This window comes from Bos taurus, chromosome 6 (genome assembly GCF_002263795.3).
Source record: "Bos taurus isolate L1 Dominette 01449 registration number 42190680 breed Hereford chromosome 6, ARS-UCD2.0, whole genome shotgun sequence".
NCBI classification, from domain to species: domain Eukaryota; kingdom Metazoa; phylum Chordata; class Mammalia; order Artiodactyla; family Bovidae; genus Bos; species Bos taurus.
In genome coordinates, this window is record NC_037333.1 from 19,136,470 (window position 1) to 19,153,592 (window position 17,123).

Here is a 17,123-nt window from a genome sequence, read left to right on the forward strand (position 1 = left end):
CACTCAGTCGTGTCCGACTCTTCTCGACCCCATGGACTGCAGCCCACCAGGCTCCTCTGTCCATGGGATTTTCCAGGCAAGAGTACTAGAGTGGGGTGCCATCACCTTCTCCTTCTCACAATGCAGACATAGTTAAATTCTTTTATACATAGAAGCTTTTTGACCCAAGTCTTAAAAACATACACAATGACAGATAAGAAGTATAACATCTCATCCACTTTATTTTTTAATTTTTCTTGGTGTGCTGCTCAGCATGCGGAGTCTTATTTTTCCCAACCAGGGATAGAACCTTTGCCCCCTGGAATCTTAACCACTGGACTACCAGGGAATTCCCACATCACATCTACTTTAGCACAGACACACATTAAAGCCCTGTGGGTATTGTTTTTCAAAGAAAAGTTGCCAAAATTGTATAATGAAAACTCAGAAATGTTTCCTCTGTAACACTCTTCCAAACATCAACATTTTGCCTCATTTGCTTTATTGCTTTGTCTCTCTATATTCATATATTTTGCTGTTGAACCATTAGAAAGAAAGTTGTGAATTTTATTTTTTATGTGTATTTCTTCATTAACCTGAGTGTCTGGAATTTGTTTTCCAAAGGTAAAAACAATTTGGCACATTCAGCCACATTGAGACTCCTCCTCCATTTAACTTGCCAAATAGCTGGTAGAAGTTCTCTCTGCAATTTGCTTTTGGGTTCCAACACGAGCTCTGCCCCTTCACATCCCCGTGCCCTTTAAAAAGTCACTGAATCTTTCTCACACTTAGTTTCCTTATCTGTTAAGGGAGGCAGTTATATTTATGTCCTTGTATTACAGTGAAGATTAAATTAAATGGCTCAGAAAGCGCTTTGTAAATTGTAACTTTTCTGTGTATACCTGAAATGTTATTATTCACAGTGCTGAAGAACTAGCACTGACTCAGGTTCTTCTAATTATGAATTAGCCCTAAACCATGTTTTAGGTATTTGCTGGTGCTTGCAGCTGTGCTGTCATTTGCAGGCACTCATGAAGCTATTAGGGAAGGCAGGGAGCTTCTCCAGGCAACTATGATCCAAAACCGTCCTCCCTAAGGCAGTGATTGTCTAGAATTAGCGTTGAAATCACTGCAGGGCTGCCGAAACCCAGACCGCTGTGGATCCGCCCTGAGATTTTGATCCACCTCCGGGTGGGCCTAGGAACCTGCATTTCTGGTCCATTCCCTAGTGATGCTGATTCTGCTGGTTCCAGGACCACACTGTGAGAACCCACTGTTCTCAAACATGGTCAGCTGGGTAGACTTGTTGCACAGGGCCTTACATGTAGGAAAGGCTCAGGTCTGTAGAAAATTTTTATATTCTAAAGTGGTGCTTTGAAAACCCGAATGGGCAGACAGGTCACCTAGGGACTCTTGTTACTTGTGGATTGTGCTTCATTAGGTTTAAGATGGGCTCCTGAGTCTGTTTCTAAAGGCACACAGGTGGTGCTTGTTCTACTGGTCTGCTGACCATAATTTGACTAACAAACTGAAAGGTACAGCCCACGGGTATGCATTTGATTTCTATTAAAGAAGAAGTAGAAAAGGCTGCTGCTGCTAAGTCGCTTCAGTCGTGTCGGACTCTGTGCGACCCCATAAACTGCAACCCACCATTCCTAAGTATCCCAAGCTTCCTACTGTCAGCTTTGACTGTGCATGCTCTTCGCCTAGTGTGGGCCACAAGTTCAACCCTGCAGGAACCAAGGTATGTCCTATTGTTTTGTGTTACCTTATTGAATAATATATTAGAAAGAGCTTGCAGAAGTGCATACAAGAACAAAACTGAAAAGAAGTCTGCATCTGTGGCTGTCGCCTGCCAAAGAGACTAAACTAGTTCATGAGAAAGACTGAGCAGGACTACTGACCTATCATTTAAAATGCCTTGTGAATTAAATCATTCTCTCTTAACTTCAAGTTTTAAAGTGTCATCTCAAATATTTTGCATTTTTTTGGGGGGGGCAGGGCGGGGACACACTCAGAAGAACTGTTCAGAAGGAGAACGATTAGAATTTGTCAATGACTTGAATAAATAGAAATAATACATAAGTTAAACAGTGGCATATTTCAAGAATTAATAATGTTGATAAGATGCTGCTTTTATCCAGAGAAAGGGGGAATTAGCAACAGGGAGCAGGTTTGGGGGAAAGAAAAAAAGGGAGGAAAATAAACTATAATTCATACAGTTTGGGACCTCTTAGTTTTTTCTAGTAACTGGTTGGAAGTGTAGGAATGTCTTTTGTGGAGTTCAAGGGAGAAGAAAATTTCAGAGAAGTGGGTACAGCAACCTCCATTGCTAAATGCTGCTGGTGTGATGTTGCGTGTGAGTTGAACAGTGGAACAAAGTACAAGAGAACATGTAGTCTTTGAAAAAGCAATCTTAACAGAACAGTTAAAGTTCAGAGTCGAGCAGTGGTATTAAGGCACTGGAAGGTGAGTCTCATGTAAGTCAGGCTTGTAGGTAGTTGGTGGAAAGTATAAAGAGAAAGGAAATTTAATCTCAAACCAACATATATCCGAATCAGTTGGGGTGTTGTAATAACACTGTTTTCTGGGCCCCACCACCAGAGTTCCAGACTCTACAGGTCAGATATGAAGCCCCAGGAATGTGCAGTTCTAATATATTCCCTGCATTGGGGTTACATGGTTGGGGGCCACTCTTTGGAAATAATTGGTTTAAATCAGGCTTTTGTAACTTTGGCAACATTGCCATTTTAGACAGATAATTCTTTTTTGTACAGAGCTGTCCTGGGCTTTATAAGATGTGTACCAACATATCTGGCCTCTACCCACTAAATGCCAGTAGCATCCCCAGGATAATACAACTAAACATGCTTATAGGTATTACCAAATGTCCCCTGAGGGTCAGAATTGCCCCCAAATGGGAACCACACCTTTAGATAATTCAACAGATCTGAAAAGACTGAGAAAATCCAGAAATGATGAAGTGGCTTGGTCTGAAAAACGAAGATCCATGTGAAACAATGGAACAGAGTAGTAATCCATGCTTTTCAAAATTTAATGACCAGGTTATGATAAGGGCTCAGTGTTTGGCTTTTAAGTGAATTAACCCCAGATAATCAACTTGGAACTAACTTGTGCTGTAATTCCAAGCTGCTTTCAGCTTTCCTCATCCTGGAGTCCTGCAAAGCATTTTTAGTCAGCTGTCCCCGATACATGAATGTCCCTTTGTCTTCTAAAATGTGGGCTTTCTGGATCGCTGCCTCACTTATGTTTAAGTGTCCTCAATTATGACTTTCTTATTCTGAAGCCCCTGCTATTTATTAGACAAAGGAACATTTTGTACCAGGTTATCAAGTTTATTCTGTGCTCCAAAGTTTTGTTTAATGTCTTTTGGGGGGCTGTCTTCTAGCAGCATATCGTTAAGTCTTGCTTTTTTTTTTTTAATCCAATCTGGGTGAGAAGCGGCTGCAACGCCGAGCGCCGAGCGGAGGAGGCAGGAACCCGAAGGCAAGCAGGAGCTGGGTGGGGACCATGGCCGGGACCACTGTCATGGCCGCGATCGCTGTCACCGAGGCAATGAAGTGCAAGATCCAGGTTCTGCAGCAGCAGGCCGATGATGCAGAGGAGAGGGCCAAGCGCCTCCAGCAGAAAGTGGATGGAGAAAGATGGGCCCGAGAACAGGCTGAGGCTGAAGTGGTCTCCTTAAACCGTAGGATCCAGCTGGTTGAAGAGGAGCTGAACCGAGCTCAAGAGCGCCTGGCCACTGCGCTGCAAAAGCTGGAGGAAGCTGAGAAAGCTGCTGATGAGAGCGAGAGAGTTATGAAGGTTATTGAAAACCAAGCCTTAAAAGATGAAGAAAAAATGGAACTCCAGGAAATCCAACTCAAAGAAGCTAAGCACATTGCAGAAGAGGCACACAGGAAGTATGAAGAGGTGGCTCGCAAGTTGGTGATTATTGAGGGAGACTTGGAGCGCACAGAGGAGCGAGCGGAGCTGGCACAGTCCCGTTGCCGAAAGATGGGTGAGCAAATCAGACTGATGGACCAGCACCTGAAGTGTCTGAGTGCTGCTGAAGAAAAGTACTCTCAAAAGGAAGACAAATATGAGGAAGAGATAAAGATTCTTACCGAAAAACTCAAGGAGGCAGAGACTCGTGCTGAGTTTGCTGAGAGATCAGTAGCCAAGCTGGAAAAGACAATTGATGATTTGGAAGATAAACTGAAATGCACCAAAGAGGAGGACCTCTGTACACAAAGGATGCTGAACCAGACTCTGCTTGACCTGAATAAAATGTAGAGCACCCCAGCCCCGCCCTGCCGCTGCTCCTCCCTCTCACCCCGACTCCGACTCCACTGGGGCCAGCCTGCCCGAAGCTGACCACCCCCCTACTCCTGTGTCCTTTTCGCCAGTCTCTGCTTCTCCCCAGAGATTCCAGGTGGGCTAGAGGCTGAGCACCTTTGGGAACAACGTTTAAGGGAATGTGAGCACAATGCAAAGTGTCTTTAAAAGCATGTTGTGATGTACACATTTTGTAATTACCTTTTTTGTTCTTGATGTTACAACCATTTGTAAAAAAACATTCCAGATAATTCCGTAGAACTGAAGCAGCAGTCTAATCCCTTTCTCACTTTTGGAAGGTAACATTTCAGCTTAATTGCCTTCTCCAGAGAGAAAGGGAAAAGGTTTGGGCCTGCCTTACTGAGAGCCTAGCAGCCCAGAGAAAGGCTCCATTTGGGGAAACCTCATTGCCCTGTAAAAAGTACCTGCCAAAGCAGAAAGATGATTCCAGAAGGAGTTAGCCAAAAAAAAGTGCTGTTCAGGTTTTCAGCTTTACGGTATCTTTGGACAACTTTTTTTTTTTCTTTTTTCATCAGAAGTGACCAAACAATTAAGATGGTAAAACCTCTGAGACCAAATCCTTGTCCCAGCTCTACCCTGTTCCCAACTACTAATGGATCATGTGCCCCTTATATTGAAGTGACCACTTATTTGCTCTCCTGCCTCCTTGAAAGAAAGGAAAGAAAATTATGTTTTGCCACTGATTTAGCCATATGAAACTCATCTCATCACCCTTTTCTGGGTCTGAAGCTGCTGTCTCTAAAAGTGCCATCTCACTGTGCTTTGTATTGGTTAGTGCTGGAGAAATCTTGAAAAGCGTATGTACAAAACTTGTAAATTTTTATATTTTGGAACTTTGCTTCTTTGGGGTTGAGGCAAACTGGTCACCCCTCTGCCTGTGAGAGCTCTCTACAGTCTGTGGGCTAGCAGTGTGCTGATCTTTTAAAGTTTCTTTCCCTACCCAATCCCCCTTTTTTGATGAGGTTTCAGTGAGGTCTGTTAGGGGTGCATCCTGCAGCTTAATTGGCTTAAAATGTCCTCTCCTTTGGTGTGGTCTCTTTGGGGACCAATTGGGAGAAAAAAAACCAATAGTGTAACTGTTTTGATACTGAAAATTGATAAATGTCTTTTTGAAATAACCAGTCCCTCCAAAATAAATAAATCCAATATGACAATCTCTTTATTTTTTTTTAATTTATTTATCTTAATTAGAGGCTAATTACAATATTGTATTGGTTTTGCCATACATCAACATGAATCCGCCACGGTGTGCACATGTTCCCAATCCTGAAACCCCCCTCCCACCTCCGTCCCGGTACCATCCCTCTGGGTCATCCCAGTGCACCAGCCTCAAGCTTCCTGTATCCTGAATCGAACCTGGACTGGCAATTCGTTTCTTATATTATACATGTTTCAATGCCATTCTCCCAAAACATCCCCCACCTCCACCACAGAGTCCAAAAGACTGTTCTATACATCTGTGTGTCTTTTGCTGTCTCCCATACAGGGTTATCATTACCATCTTTCTAAATTCCATATCTATGCATTAGTATACTGTATTGGTGTTTTTCTTTCTGGCTTACTTCACTCTGTATAATAGGCTCCAGTTTCATCCACCTCATTAGAACTGATTCAAATGTATTCTTTTTAATGGCTGAGTAATATTGCATTGTATATATGTACCACAGCTTTCTTATCCATTCATCTGCTGATGGACATCTAGGTTGTTTCCATGTCCTGGCTATTATAAACAGTGCTGTGATGAACACTGGGGTACACGTGTCTGTTTCAGTTCTGGTTTCCTCAGTGTGTATGCCCAGCAGTGGGATTGCTGGGTTGTATGGCATTTCTATTTCCAGGTTTTTAAGGAATCTCCACACTGTTCTCCATAGTGGCTGTACTAGTTTGCATTCCCACCAACAGTGTAAGAGAGTTCCCTTTTCTCCACATCCTCTCTAGCATTTATTGCTTGTAGACTTTTGGATCACAGCCATTCTGACTGGCGTGAAATGGTATCTCATTGTGGTTTTGATTTGCATTTCTCTGATAATGAGTGATGTTGAGCATCTTTTCATGTGTTTGTTAGCCATCTGTATGTCTTCTTTGGAGAAATGTCTATTTAGTTCTTTGGCCCATTTTTTGAGTGGGTCATTTATTTTTCTGGAATTGAGCTGTAGGAGTTGCTTGTATATTTTTGAGATTAGTTGTTTGTCAGTTGCTTAATTTGCTATTATTTTCTCCCATTCTGAAAGCTGTCTTTTCACCTTGCTTATAGTTTCCTTTGTTGTGCAGAAGCTTTTAATTTTAATTAGATCCCATTTGTTTATTTTTGCTTTTATTTCCAATATTCTGGAAGGTGGGTCATAGAGGATTCTGCTGTGATGTATGTCGGAGAGTGTTTTGCCTATGTTCTCCTCTAGGAGTTTTATAGTTTCTGGTCTTATGTTTAGATCTTTAATCCATTTTGAGTTTATTTTTGTGTGTGGTGTTAGAAAGTGTTCTAGTTTCATTCTTTTACAAGTGGTTGACCAGTTTTCCCAGCACCACTTGTTAAAGAGATTGTCTTTAATCCGTTGTATATTCTTGCCTCCTTTGTCAAAGATAAGGTGTCCATAGGTGCATGGGTTTATCTCTGGGCTTTCTATTTTGTTCCATTGATCTGTATTTCTGTCTCTGTGCCAGTACTGTACTGTCTTGATGACTGTGGCTTTGCAGTAGAGCCTGAAGTCAGGCAGGTTGATTCCTCCAGTTCCATTCTTCTTTCTGAAGATTGCTTTGGCTATTCGAGGTTTTTTGTATTTCCATACAAATTGTGAAATTATTTGTTCTAGCTCTGTGAAAAATACTGTTGGTAGCTTGATAGGGATTGCATTGAATCTATAGATTGCTTTGGGTAGTATACTCATTTTCACTATATTGATTCTTCCAATCCATGAACATGGTATATTTCTCCATCTGTTAGTGTCCTCTTTGATTTCTTTCACCAGTGTTTTGTAGTTTTCTATATATAGGTCTTTAGTTTCTTTAGGTAGATATATTCCTAAGTATTTTATTCTTTTCGTTGTAATGTTGCTGCTGCTAAGTCGCTTCAGTCGTGTCCAACTCTGTGTGACCCCATAGATGGCAGCCCACTAGGCTCCTCTGTCCCTGGGATTCTCCAGGCAAGAATACTGGAGTGGACTGCCATTTCCTTCTCCAATGCATGTAAGTGAAAATGAAAGTGAAGTCGCTCAGTCGTGCCCGACTCTTAGCGACCCCATGGACTGCAGCCTACCAGGCTTCTTCATCCATGGGATTTTCCAGACAAGAGTACTGGAGTGGGGTGAATGTAATTGTTTCCTTAATTTCTGTTTCTATTTTCTCATTACTAGTGTATAGGAATGCAAGGATTTCTGTGTGTTGATTTTATATCCTGCAACTTTACTATATTCATTGATTAGCTCTAGTAATTTTCTGGGGGAGTCTTTAGGGTTTTCTATGTAGAGAACCATGTCATCTGCAAACAGTGAGAGTTTTACTTCTTTTCCAATTTGGATTCCTTTTATTTCTTTTTCTGCTCTGATTGCTGTGGCCAAAACTTCCAAAACTATGTTGAATAGTAGTGGTGAAAGTGGGCACCCTTGTCTTATTCCTGACTTTAGGGGAAATGCTTTCAATTTTTCACCATTGAGGATAATGTTTGCTGTGGGTTTGTCATACATAGCTTTTATTATGTTGAGGTATGTTCCTTCTATTCCTGATTTTTTTATCATAAATGGATATTGAATTTTGTCAAAGGCTTTCTCTGCATCTATTGAAATAATCATATGGCTTTTATTTTTCAATTTGTTAATGTGGTGTATTACATTGATTGATTTGCAGATATTGAAGAATCCTTGCATCCCTGGGATAAAGGCCACTTGGTCATGGTGTATGATCTTTTTAATGTATTGTTGGATTCTGATTGCTAGAATTTTGTTAAGGATTTTTGCATCTATGTTCATCAATGATATTGGCCTGTAGTTTTCTTTTTTCATGGGATCTTTGTCAGGTTTTGGTATTAGGATGATGGTGGCCTCATAGAATGAGTTTGGAAGTTTCCCTTCCTCTGCAATTTTCTGGAAGAGTTTGAGTAGGATAGGTGTTAGCTCTTCTCTAAATTTTTGGTAGAATTCAGCTGTGAAGCCGTCTGGACCTGGGCTTTTGTTTGCTGGAAGATTTCTGATTAGTTTCAATTTCCGTGCTTGTGATGGGTTTGTTAAGATTTTCTATTTTTTCCTGGTTCAGTTTTGGAAAGTTGTACTTTTCTTAGAATTTGTCCATTTCTTCCACGTTGTCCATTTTATTGGCATATAATTGCTGATAGTAGTCTCTTATGATCCTTTGTATTTGTGTGTTGTCTGTTGTGATCTCTCCATTTTCATTTCTAATTATTGATTTGATTTTTCTCCCTTTGTTTCTTGATGAGTCTGGCTAATGGTTTGTCAATTTTATTTATCCTTTGAAAGAACCAGCTTTTGGCTTTGTTGATTTTTGCTATGGTCTCTTTTGTTTCTTTTGCATTTATTTCTGCCCTAATTTTTAATATTTCTTTCCTTCTGTGAACCCTGGGGTTCTTCATTTCTTCCTTTTCTAATTGCTTTAGGTGTAGAGTTAGGTTATTTATTTGACTTTTTCTTGTGTCTTGAGGTATGCCTGTATTGCTATGAACTTTCCCCTTAGCACTGCTTTTACAGTGTCCCATAGGTTTTGGATTGTTGTGTTTTCATTTTCATTCATTTCTATGCATATTTTGATTTCTTTTTTTTTATTTCTTCGTGATTTGTTGGTTATTCAGCAGCGTGTTTTCAGCCTCCATATGTTGGAGTTTTTAATAGTTTTTCTCCTGTAATTGAGATCTAATCGTACTGCATTGTGGTCAGAAAAGATGCTTGGAATTATTTCAATTTTTTTGAATTTACCAAGGCTAGATTTATGGCCCAGGATGTGATCTATCCTGGAGAAGGTTCCGTGTACGCTTGAGAAAAATGTGAAATTCATTGTTTTGGGGTGAAGTGTCCTAGAGATATCAATTAGGTCTAACTGGTCTATTGTATCATTTAAAGTTTGTGTTTCTTTGTTAATTTTCTGTTTAGTTGATCTATCCATAGGTGTGAATGGGGTATTAAAGTCTCCCACTATTATTCTGTTATTGTTAATATTCCCTTTCATACTTGTTAGCATTTGTCTTACATATTGTGGTGCTCCTATGTTGGGTGCATATATATTTATAATTGTTATATCTTCTTCTTGGATTGATCCTTTGATCATTATGTAGTGTCCTTCTTTGTCTCTTTTCACAGCCTTTGTTTTAAAGTCTATTTTATCTGATATGTGTATTACTACTCCTGCTTTCTTTTGGTCTCTATTTGCATGGAATATCTTTTTCCAGCCCTTCACTTTCAGTCTGTATGTGTCCCTTGTTTCAAGGTGGGTCTCTTGTAGACAACATATATAGGGGTCTTGTTTTTGTATCCATTCAGCCAGTCTTTGTCTTTTGGTTGGGGCATTCAACCCATTTACGTTTAAGGTAATTATTGGTAAGTATGATCCCGTTGCCATTTACTTTATTGTTTTGGGTTCGAGTTTATACACCGTTTTTGTGTCTCCTGTCTAGAGAATATCCTTTAGCATTTGTTGGAGGGCTGGTTTGGTGGTGCTGAATTCTCTCAGCTTTTGCTTGTCTGTAAAGCTTTTGATTTCTCCTTCATATTTGAATGAGATCCTTGCTGGATACAGTAATCTGGGCTGTAGGTTATTTTCTTTCATCACTTTAAGTATGTCTTGCCATTGCCTCCTGGCCTGAAGAGTTTCTATTGAAAGATCAGCAGTTAGCCTTATGGGAATCCCCTTGTGTGTTATTTGTTGTTTTTCCCTTGCTGCTTTTAATATTTGTTCTTTGTGTTTGATCTTTGTTAATTTGATTAATATGTGTCTTGGGGTGTTTTGCCTTGGGTTTATCCTGTTTCAGACTCTCTGGGTTTCTTGGACTTGGGTGATTATTTCCTTCCTCATTTTAGGGAAATTTTCAACTATTATCTCCTCAAGTATTTTCTCATGGTCTTTCTTTTTGTCTTCTTCTTCTGGGACTCCTATGATTTGAATGTTGGAGTGTTTAATATTGTCCTGGAGGTCTCTGAGATTGTCCTCATTTCTTTTAATTCGTTTTTCTTTTTTCCTCTCTGATTCATTTATTTCTACCATTCTATCTTCTAATTCACTAATCCTATCTTCTGCTCCATTATTCTACTATTTGTTGCCTCCAGAGTGTTTTTGATCTCATTTATTGCATTATTCATTACATATTGACTCTTTTTTTATTTTTTCTAGGTCCTTGTTAAACTTTTCTTGTATTTTCTCAATCCTTGTCTCCAGGCTATTTGTGATTCCACTTTTATTTCAAGATTTTGGATCATTTTCACTATCATTATTCGGAATTCTTTATCAGGTAGATTCCCTATCTCTTCCTCTTTTGTTTGGTTTGGTGGGGATTTATCCTGTTCCTTTACCTGCTGGTATTCCTGTCTCTTCATCTTGTTTATATTACTGAGTTTGGGGTGGCCTTTCTGTATTCTGGCAGTTTGTGGAGTTCTCTTTATTATGGAGTTTCCTTGCTGTGGGTGGGTTTGTATCTGTGACTTGTCAAGGTTTCTTGGTTAGGGAAGCTTGTGTCCATGTTCTGGTGGGTGGAGCTGGATTTCTTCTCTCTGTAGTGCAATGAAGTGTCTAGTAACGAGTTATGATATGTCAATGGTTTTGGAGTAACTTTGGGCAGCCTGTATATTGAAGCTCAGGGCTGTGGTCCTGTGTTGCTGGAGAATTTGCGTGGTATGTCTTGCTCTGGAACTTGTTGGCCCTTGGGTGGTGCTTGGTTTCAGTGTAGGTATGGAGGGGTGTGATGAGCTCCTATCGATTAATATTCCCTGGAGTCAGGTGTTCTCTGTTGTTCTCAGGATTTGGACTTAAGACTCCTGCTTCTGATTTTCAGTCTTATTTTTACAGTAGTCTCAAGACTTCTCCTTCTATACAACACCGTTGACAAAACATCTACATTAAAGATGAAAAGTTTTTCCACAGTGAGGGACACCCAGAGAGGTTCACAGAGTTACATGGAGAAGAGAAGAGGGAGGAGGGAGTTAGAGGTGACCCGAATGAGATGAGGTGGAATCAAAAGAGGAGAGAGCAAGCTAGCCAGTAATCACTTCTTTATGTGCACTCCACAGTCTGGACTGCTCGGAGATGTTCATGGAGTTATACAGAGAAGAGAAGAGGGAGGAAGGAGACAGAGGTGGCCAGGAGGATAAAAGGGGGGAATCAAAAGGAGTGAGACAGATCCAACCAGTAATCAGTTCCCTAAGTGTTCTCCACCATGTGGAACACACAGAGATTCAGAGAGTTGGGTAGAGAAGAGAAGGGGAAGGGAGGAGACAGAGGCGACCTGGTGGAGTAAAAGGAGAGTCCAAAGGGGAAGAGAGAAGTCAAGCCAGTAATCTCGCTCCCAAGTAAAAATGGGTACTGAAGATTGGGTTCTTAAAGGTACAAAATTGATAACAAATACCAGAAAGCAAAGATTAAAATTCTAGAGCAGAGGTTGGATTTTCAAAAATACAATATTAAAGAAAAGAAGAAAAAAAAACAAAGTCACAAAAGCTATTAAAATATATATATATGGGGGTACTCTTTCTGTCCCCTTCTGATGCCTATGTCAGAAGCTTTCTCTATCTCCTTTATACTTTAATAAAACTTTATTACACACACAAAAAATATATATATTGAAGTTTGCTTTAAAAAATGGTTTTTTTTTTTAAAGTAATAGTAGGTTATAAAAATGAAAATTAAAGCAGTAATAGAGGACTTAAAAATTGTTTAAAAAGTTAAAAAAAAAAGAAATGAATGATCATAAAAATAGTAAAAATACATCTAGGATTTTCTCTGGTGTTGTTGTGGGCAGTGTGGGGTGAGTTCATTTTCAGATAGTTCCTTGGTCCAGCTTATATTTCTCAAGATCTATAGGCCCCATCCTATGTAGTTGGTACTAACTACAGGGTTTTAATCTATTGCACCCGTCACTTCCAAGGCGGTTCCCTCGGTTTTAGCTTCTTCTGTTTGCTGGTATCTTCAGTGTCTGATTTCCGCCCTGACACATAGTGGGTGGTGGTGGACACTTTTTTTAGGGTCACTTGTTTAGTCACGCTGTGGGGAGGGAGGGGTGCTGCAAACAAATAACACTGGCGTATGCTCGCAGTGCCTCAGCCACACTGGGCCTGTCCCCGCTCACGGCGTGTGCACCCTCCTTGCCCACACAGCTCAGGCTCTAGGTTGCTCCGCCGGGAACCGTCCGAGGCCGGCCCTGGGCTGCATGCACCTCCCAGGTCTAAGCCACTCAGGTTCAGGCTCTCCGGTAGTCCTCAGAGGTGCAGACTCCGTTGGGCCTGCGTTTTGTGCCCTTCCCAGCTCCGAGTAGCTCGGGTGATGAGATGTTTGGCAAGCGCGGTCACTGCAACTTATCGCTTTTCCCATCCCTGCCGCTCGGTTTTCTGGGTGTACAACCAGCGCACCTTCTCAGGCGGATGATAACTGTCCAGAACCCCAGGAAGTCTTACCTGGAAGTACAACCCCAGGCTTGTAGTTAAGTAGATAATGTCTCTCTGGGGCTGCGATTGCCCCCTTTGGGCTCTGGCTGCCTGTCACAGGAGGGGGATGGTCTGCAGCCGGCTAGTTCTGTTTAGCCCGTTGTTCTGTGCATGGGCCTGGCAGTGTCTTAGGGCTTTTCGCGTGGTAGCTATCCTACAGTCTGGTTTGCTAGCCCAAATTATTTCGCTCTGATTAGCCTCGGGGCATTCAGGCCCAATCCTTACTCTAAGCGATGCAGCCCTCGCCTCCCTGCCCAGCCCCTGCTTGCTAGTGGCGGGTGCAGGCATCTGCGCTGCTTCTCTGCTGGGGGAGTTACCGTTGGGCTCGTAATCTGTGGGCTTTCATTATTTACTTATTTTTCCTCCCTATTATGTTGCCCTCTGTGCTTCCAAGGCTGGCCACAGACTCGACAGTGAGAGTGTTTCCTGGTGTTTGGAAACTTCTCTCTTTTTAAGACTCCCTTCCTGGGACAGAGCTCCGTCCCTCCCTCTTTTGTCTCTTTTTTGTCTTATATATTTTTCCTACCTCCTTTTGAAGACAATGGGCTGCTTTTCTGGGTGTCTGGTGTCCTCTGCCAGCATTCAGAAGCTGTTTTGTGGAATTTACTCAGCGTTTAAATGTTCTTTTGATGAATTTGTGGGGGAGAAAGTGGTCTCCCCATCTTATTCCTCTGCCATCTTAGGACCACCTCTGACAATCTCTTTAAATGGGGTGTTTAGGCCCGTTTATACACAATATGATTGCTGTTAAAGTTCCCGTTTAAATCTATCAGCTTGCTCTTTGTTTTCTAGTTGTTTCATCTGTTTACTGTTCTTTCTCTTTTTTTTTTCTACTACATTATTTGAAAATTAAAAAAATATTTTATAAGGTGAAACACACCTGACATAAACTACCCATTTTTGAAGTAAACAATTCAGTGGCATTTATTACACTTAAAGCATTGTGCAAACACGACCTCCAGTTGGTTCCAAAACATTTTAATCACCCAAAATAAATCCCTTACTATTAAGCAGTTACTCTCCATTCACCCTCTGGCAACCACAAATTTACTTTGTTTCTGTGGGTTTATCTATTCTGGATATTTCACATAAGTGGAATAATAGAATATGCAACCTTTGTGTCTGACTCCTTTTATTCAGCATAGTATTTTTGAGGTTCATCCACATTGGAGCATGTGGCATCACTTCATTCCATTTTGTGGCTGAATAATTGTCCATGAATTGATGCATAACTTGCCTATCTATTTATATATTAATCGACATATGGTTATTTCTATGTTTTGCCTATTGTGAATAGTGCTGCTATGAAAATTTGTATACAAGTATTTGTTTAAGTACCTGTTTTCAAAACTTTGGTCAGAGACCTAAGAGTGAAACTTCTGGGTCGTAGGTTAACTGTTTAACTTTGTGGGAAACAGTTTAGCAGTTTCTCAAGATGTTTGCACCATTTTATATTCCCACCAGCAATATTCATTCCTCTACATCCTCACCAACACTGGTTACTTTCCATTTTCTTGAGTATCACCTACTTTGTGGGTATGAAGCGATGTCACATAGAGGTTTTAATTTGTATTTCCCTAATGATGAATTGTGATATTGTGATTTATAATAAATATATAGATACAGTCTTTGTCCTGTTTCTGGTGCAGAGCTTCTAAAACTCTTGAAATTTCCTAAGTAAGGTGAGCAATAAATGTTCTTTTTCTATGAGGTAATTTCTGGACACCCCCTAAGGATGGGTGTGGTTGTCAGGAGAACCAACCAAGTGATTAAAAAGTTGAAACTTTCAGTTCCACCTCCTGACCTCTGGAGAGAGGAGAGAGATTGGAGGTTGAAACAATTACCACTTGCCAATGATTTCATCAATCATGCCTGTGTGAGGAATGCTCTGTAAAACCACACAAGGTCAGGGTTTGGAAAGCGTTTTTGTTGGTGAGCACCCGCTGGACTGGAAGAAACACAAGCTGGAATCAAGATTGCCGGGAGAAATATCAATAACCTCAGATATGCAGATGATACCACCCTTATGGCAGAAAGTGAAGAGGAACTAAAAAGCCTCTTGATGAAAGTGAAAGTGGAGAGTGAAAAAGTTGGCTTAAAACTCAACATTCAGAAAACGAAGATCATGGCATCTGGTCCCACCACTTTATGGGAAATAGATGGGGAAGCAGTGGAAACAGTGTCAGACTATTTTTCTGGGCTCCAAAATCACTGCAGATGGTGACTGCAGCCATTAAATTAAAAGACGCTTACTCCTTGGAAGGAACATTATGACCAACCTAGCTAGCATATTCAAAAGCAGAGACATTACTTTGCCAACAAAGGTCCATCTAGTCAAGGCTATGGTTTTTCCTGTGGTCATGTATGGATGTGAGAGTTGGACTGTGAAGAAGGCTGAGCGCCGAAGAATTGATGCTTTTGATCTGTGGTGTTGGAGAAGACTCTTGAGAGTCCCTTGGACTGCAAGGAGATCCAACCAGTCCATTCTGAAGGAGATCAGCCCTGGGATTTCTTTGGAAGGAATGATGCTAAAGCTGAAACTCCAGTACTTTGGCCACCTCATGTGAAGAGTTGACTCATTGGAAAAGACTCTGATGCTGGGAGGGATTGGGGGAAGGAGGAGAAGGGGACGACAGAGGATGAGATGGCTGGATGGCATCACTGACTCGATGGATGTGAGTCTCAGTGAACTCCGGGAGTTGGTGATGGACAGGGAGGCCTGGTGAGCTGTGATTCATGGGGTTGCAAAGAGTCAGACACGACTGAGTGACTGAACTGAACTGAACCATAGAGGTGCTGAGAATGGCACCTGAAGGAAAGGACATGGAAGCTCCCCAGCCCCTCCCTATACCTTCCCTCTGCATCCCACTGTTCCTGAGTTATATCCCCTTTTAAAACAAGCAATAATGTAAAATGTTTCTCTAAATTCAGTGAGCCACTCTAGCAAACTAATCAAATCCAAAGCAGGGTTGTAGGAATCTTCCATCTGTAGCTGATCAGTCAGAAGCACACATAACAGCCTGGGCTTGCAACTAAGGTCAGAAGTGGGGACTTGGTTGGTAGTCTTGTGACACTGAATTCTTAACCTATGGCATCTGTTACTGTCTCCAGGTAAATTATGTGGATATTTAATATCAGAATTGAGTTGAATTCTTGAAAATCCTGCTGGTGTCCAAAAATTGTTTGGTGTGTGGGAAACAACCCTCCCTCCCCCAACCTGCATATACATACATTGGAAATTGAATCTTGGAACACCAAAAGACTAATTATGATGAGTATTTTTTCATGTGCTTATTGACCAGTTGAATAGAACTTTTTTTGAGAAATATCTGTTCAAATTCTTTAACCATCTTTAAACTGGATTGTTTTGGTGAGTTGTGAAAATTCTTTACATATTCTGTTTACTAGACTCTTATGAGATATGCAGTTTGCAAATATTTTCTCCCATTTGATGGGTTGTATTTTCACTCTCTTAATTATGTCCTTTGCACAAAGTGTTTCAATTTTCATAAAATTCATTGTGCCCATTTTTTATTTTATTACTCATGCTTTTGGTGTCATAGCTAAGAATTCATTGCCAAATCTGAAGGTCATGATAATTTACCTGTATATTTTCTCCAAGTTTTATAGTATTAGCTCTCACATTCAGGCCATTGATCAGTTTTGAGTTAATGTTTGTATATAATATGAGGTATGGAGGCAATGTCATTCTTTTGCATGTGGATATCCTCTTGTCCCAGCTGTATCTGTGGCTGTCCTTTCCCCAGGGTTTATTTATGAACTCTTAATTTTCTTCCATTGATCCATGTGTATGTCTTTATACCAGTACCACAGTTTTTATTACTGTAGTTTTGCAGTAAGTTTTAAAAATGGGAAGTGTGAATCCTCCAATTTTGTCCTTCTTATTCAAGATTATTTTGGCCATTTGGGGTTCCTTGAAATTCCATATCAATTTGAACATTGGTTTTGTTGGAGAAGACTCTTGAGAGTCCCTTGGACTGCAAGGAGATCCAACCAGTCCATTCTGAAGGAGATCAGCCCTGGGATTTCTTTGGAAGGAATGATGCTAAAGCTGAAACTCCAGTACTTTGGCCACCTCATGCGAAGAGTTGACTCATTGGAAAAGACTCTGATGCCGGGAGGGATTGGGGGCAG

General features: G+C 40.8%; 1 protein-coding gene across 2 annotated transcripts; it reads left to right on the plus strand.

Annotated features, from left to right (window-relative positions):
* The first annotated feature begins 3,431 nt into the window (after window positions 1-3,431).
* On the plus strand, window positions 3,432-5,491 carry LOC101904481 (tropomyosin alpha-3 chain-like). 2 transcript variants are annotated; one of them, XM_005207677.4, is made up of 2 exons: window positions 3,593-3,660; window positions 3,795-5,491. In XM_005207677.4, exons 1-2 carry the CDS (start codon window positions 3,593-3,595, stop codon window positions 4,273-4,275), a joined length of 549 nt encoding a protein of 182 aa, XP_005207734.1. In that variant the 3' UTR covers window positions 4,276-5,491. The 2 variants fall into 2 exon arrangements, with proteins under 2 accessions (XP_005207733.1, XP_005207734.1); XM_005207676.5 differs by having other exon boundaries at window positions 3,432-5,491.
* The last annotated feature ends 11,632 nt before the right edge of the window (window positions 5,492-17,123 follow it).

What these genes read in the sequence shown, in the direction of transcription:
- LOC101904481 (XM_005207676.5), top strand. Translation starts at nt 3,511, where the DNA reads ATGGCCGGGACCACTGTCATGGCCGCGATCGCTGTCACCGAGGCAATG.